This window comes from Benincasa hispida, chromosome 10 (genome assembly GCF_009727055.1).
Source record: "Benincasa hispida cultivar B227 chromosome 10, ASM972705v1, whole genome shotgun sequence".
Classification (NCBI taxonomy): Eukaryota; Viridiplantae; Streptophyta; class Magnoliopsida; order Cucurbitales; family Cucurbitaceae; genus Benincasa; species Benincasa hispida.
The window spans coordinates 25,632,456-25,637,507 of NC_052358.1; the positions used below are offsets into that span (position 1 = coordinate 25,632,456).

Consider the following 5,052-nt stretch of genomic DNA (forward strand, 5'->3'; position numbering starts at 1 on the left):
CCTGGAGGAGTCATTCGAGGTATTCATGGATGACTTTTCAATTTTTGGCAACGCCTATGACTCTTGTTTATGAAATCTGGAAAATTTTTTGAAGAGATGCGTTGAAACAAATTTGGTTCTGAACTGGTAGAAATGCCATTTTATGGTAGAAGAAGGAATAGTACTATGTCATAAGATATCAAAGGCAGGGTTGAAAGTTGATCAAGCAAAAATTGACGCAATATCCAAATTACGACCACCAGTCAATGTGAAAACACTTAGGAGTTTTCTGGGACATGTGAGGTCCTATCAAAGATTCATCCGTAACTTTTCTCAGATCGCAAGATCCCTAAGTGCGCTCTCGAGATTGACCGCGAATATGATTTTAATGATGCATGCACCAAAGCGTTCCACATGCTGAAAAATGCACTCATCATCACACCTATTTTGGTTGCGCCCGATTGGACGCAACCATTTACGTTGATGTGTGACGCCAGTGGATATGCTATGGATTCAGTCTTGAGCCAGCGCAAAGAGATTTTGCATCCTATATATTATGCCAGTAAGACGCTGAATGATTCACGAGAAATTTATACAACCACAGAGAAAGAAATGCTCGCAGTGGTGTTTGCCCTGGAGAAATTTCAGCAGTACCTGATTGGATCAAATGTAGTGGTGTATACTGATCATTTTGCGATCAAATACCTCATGACAAAAAAGGATGCAAAACTAAGATTGATAAGGTGGGTATTACTCCTACAAGAATTTAACCTAGAAATCAAAGACCGGAAGGGCACTGAGAACCAAGTCGCAGATCATTTATCACGGTTAGAAAATTGCGAGGTTCAGAAGAAAGAGAAAGAAATTGAAGAAAGATTCCCTGACAAGAAACTTATGATGGTATGCGTTAATGTTCCATGGTATGCAGATATTGTAAACTTCATAGTTTGTGGCTAAGTATCAGAAGACTATTCATACCAGCAGAAGAAGAAGTTGAGACACGAAGTCAAGTTTTATTTCTGGGATGACCCATTCTTGTATCGACTTGGACCTGATCATATTCTGCGTCGATGCGTTTCTGAGCACGAGACCAAGCACATTCTAGATTTTTTCATGAGTCCCCTTATGGAGAACATTTTAGGGCGCAGCGGGCCGCCGCAAAAGTCCTACAGAGTGGCTACTTTTGGCCAACGCTATTCAAGGATGCCCATTCCCATGTTGTGCAATGCGACAGATGCCAGAGAACAGGGAACATGCCCAAACAGGATGAAATGCCTTTGACTTCGATCTTAGAAATTGAATTGTTTGATGTATGGGGAATCAACTTCATGCGCCCATTTCCACCTTCAGAGGGTCATCAATATATTTTGGTTGCGGTTGATTATGTTTCAAAGTGGGTTGAGGCCATCGCATGCGTTAAAAACAATGCGGCCACGGTGGCGAAATTTCTCAAGAAAAATATCTTCACGTGATATGGAACGCCCCGTGCCTTGATTAGCAATGAAAGCACACATTTCATCAACCACATTATCATCAACCTATAGATCAAATTTAATGTCAGCCATAGAGTTGCAACTGCATATCACCCACAAACCAATGGGCAAGCAGAAATCTCCAACAGAGAAATCAAGACCATCTTAGAGAAGGTGGTCAATACCTCTAGAAAAGATTGGTCACCCAAGCTTGATGAAGCACTGGGCATATAGGACTACCTTCAAAACTTCGATCAGTATCCCCATATGCCCTGGTTTTCAAAAAAGCTTGCCATCTACCTCTTGAGGTGGAACACAAGGCAATGTGGGCAAGTAAAAAGCTGAATTTTGATCTGTCAAGTGCGGGGGAAGTTTGAAAGTTGCAGTTGAACGAGATGGTCGAGTGGCGAATGAATGCCTAAGAAAATGCCAAGCTTTATAAAGAGCGAACCAAGAAGTGGTATGACGACCGCATAAGCAAAAAGACGTTCTTCGTATGTTAACGTGTATTTTTTAATGCACGTTTGCGATTGTTTCTAGGAAACTTGAAGGACCGCTGGTCTGGGCCATTCCGCATTAAGACTATCTTTCCAATGGCGCAGTGGAGCTAACAACTGAGGATGGAAGCAGCACATTCGAAAGTCAATGGTCAAAGAATTAAGCCCTACTATTGGGGCAATGTGGAACAACGCATGGAGACCATCGACTTAGGTAAGCAGGATTGATGTTGCAGGGATCTTTATTGCAGTAACCCTAAAGAATCTTCTTTCACATCAGCATCCCATATATCTATTTTATCGCTTCTCTTATGCTTCTTTACTGCTTTCTTTATTGCTTTCTTTAATGGGTTCTTTACTGTTTCATAATTAGTTATTGCTTTAGTATTTTGTTATTCAACTTAGTTTATTACTTGCGTTAGTTTAATTTCATGCTTAGTTCAATTCATTATATTCCTGTCTGAATATTACATTGATCTTTCATTGCTGTGAATGGTTATTAGAAAGAAATGAACACCGCAAAGTCTTATCAACTTGGTTTTGGGATAAGCGTTGCGATGTGATGAAAAAAAATAATAAATAAATAAAAAATAAAATTTAATAACATTCGGTATGCATTGTGACGGCGGGTGTATCTTTGTGACTGATAGATACACTTGCGCCCGTCTTCCTCAAATTGCATGGTGTGCTTGACAGATGAGTTGCACGTGTATTGTACACTGCGCCCGTCCATAGCAAAAACGTACTATGTCAAGGTAGTGTTGCATGGTAAATTACGTGCGCCCATCCTCCAGAAATGCATGAGTTGAGGGGTGTTGTTGCGCTAATGCATATGTTGTGCCCGTCCTTCGCAAATATGCATTTGCGGTAATGGATGCATTGCGTTAATAATTAAAATTGTACCCATCCGAATAAAATAAAATGACAAAATCTTTGCAAGAGAGTAGTCGAATCGTTTAAGCTTCCAAGGGAATTATGACTTAGCAGACGAAAGGACGTCCTTTCTGCTAAATCATAATGGGAAGGGCGCGGTGGTAGGCCTTTTGAGAATATCGAAGCCAACCACGCAGAGATTGCGTTGGGCCCATCAAGGCTAACCTATAAATCTCACCTTCTTCAACCGAGGAGCTTATTTAAATCTCTCGCGAAAAACCCTAAAATTTCCTCTGTATACCATACCCTTCTGATTCCCTTCCTCATACCAAAATTTTCTTAACTCTTTCATTCAATTGAAACCATGGCCGGACAATCTTCATACTCATCTTCCCTACCATCATTGCCTTCCCAAGCCCTCGTCACTGCACGGGAGGTGGCATTCCTCGCTGCTGGCCGCCGCCTCGCCGGCCAACCCAAGCCTTCCTCAAAAATCGCCGGAAAACCCCGACGAAAGTCCTCTATAGCCAAACCACTCACCATTCGAGAGGGGCTGAGCACGGAGAGTGCCTCTGCCACTAGACCTGAGGTGGCGTTCCCAGTACCTTCGTCAGAAAGTGAACTGAAGAGTAGAGACAACAAAGAGGTATTTGGGAGCATTTTGAGTAATATGAAAAGGGAGGGGTGGCTACCGGAAGCTGGAATTGTAAACCAGCCCCTGCCTTCAGAGGAGGAAATGGCGAAAGCTTCACGAAGAATGGCCCTGGCTACTACGGATCCTAAGGAGACTGTTCCAATAGACTCCAATGAGGGACCCATCAAGATTGTTTTGGAGGTTATAGGAGCGAAGAAGCAGTCGGAGTCGGCCGAAGGGAAGAAAAAGAGAAAAAGTAAAGAAAAATGTCTGGAAGGAGATGAAGCTTCCCGGTTGAAAAAGGAAAAGAAAGAAAAGAAAGAGAGTGAAAAGAAACAACGCAGGCGAGAAGAGAAGCGCCTGAAGAAGGAGAAGAAAAGGAAGAGGGTGGAAAGCCCAAATTTTGACGGAGAATCAACCACCACAAGGGTGGAAGAGGGGGTGTCAACGCAAGCCAAAGCATCAGCGCAACCTCAAGTTTCATCACCGCATATTAGAATGGTTGCTACTGAAGATAGAGAAGATCCTGACATCACCCCTCTTATGCAGCGTCGCAAGGAGAATGCGCCGCAAGGGTCTACAAGTGACCCATTATTTTTCCAACGCATAGTAGAAGAAGCGGAGAGAAGAAAAAGAGAAGCAGAGGAGAAGAAAGAAAAGTTGTCACATGCGCACCAAATCATCGCATCAGGCGATCTGGCCAGGAAACTTCACGATGAAGATGTGTGTTGTGACAACGCAAAGGCAGCAGAAGAATAAAGAAGAAGGCTCGAGGATGAGCAACGCATTTTGCTTGCCTCAGAGCAGTTTGAGAGAGAAATGAGAGAAGAAGAAGAAAAAGACAAGAAGGAGAAAGAGGAGAAGGAAAGACGCCGCAAGGCCAATGTGCAGCGCGTAAGAGAGAATAAGAGAAAAGAAGTGGCGGAATGGAAAAAGGAAAAGGAAGAGCAACGCAAGGAAAGAGAACGCAAACAAAGACAAAAATCCCACCTTGCGTCCGCTCAAGACAAGAGCGAAGCTAAAGTTGAGAGCAACGAGCTTGCATCGACCAGGAAGCGCCCAGCAATAAAGAAAGAAAATGATGATGATGGAGATGGGTTTCTTCCCTGCGTTGACGCCACTACCAGATCTGATCACGAGTGTTGTGTTGGAGCATGGGTGGGAAACTTTCTGCCAATGCCCATCCGTCATTATTCCTGCGGTAGTGAGGGCCTTTTATCACGACCAGCTGCTTGCCACCGAAGATGCAGTGATCATAGAAGAGAGGGTAGTGTCGTTCAGCGCAAAGGACATCAATAAACTATACAAGTTGAAGAATATCCCGGAAGCACCGGGTAACAAGTTAATTGATGATCCTAAAGAAGAACACATGGAGGATATGCTAAAAAGTGGTTGGTATCTTTAACAAATTCGAGGCTGCTTCTACAGGCGCGACTTTGGGTATATTTGGTGAAATGGAGACTCATCCCAACAACGCATGAGAAAACAATTTCAAGGGATTGAGTGATGGCCGCATACTGTATCGCGCAAGGCATTCCAATCGATGTAGGCCAGCTTATTACGAAGCAGATCCGAGGCTTTGTTGGCCGTGTGAGAG

At 43.4% G+C, this 5,052-nt stretch overlaps 1 protein-coding gene across 1 annotated transcript; it reads left to right on the forward strand.

Moving 5' to 3' along the window:
• Nucleotides 1–3,185: 3,185 nt before the first annotated feature.
• On the forward strand, nt 3,186–4,214 carry LOC120088995 (SMY2 homolog 2-like). The gene has a single exon (XM_039046434.1). It carries the CDS (start codon nt 3,186–3,188, stop codon nt 4,212–4,214), a length of 1,029 nt encoding a protein of 342 aa, XP_038902362.1.
• Nucleotides 4,215–5,052: the final 838 nt, after the last annotated feature.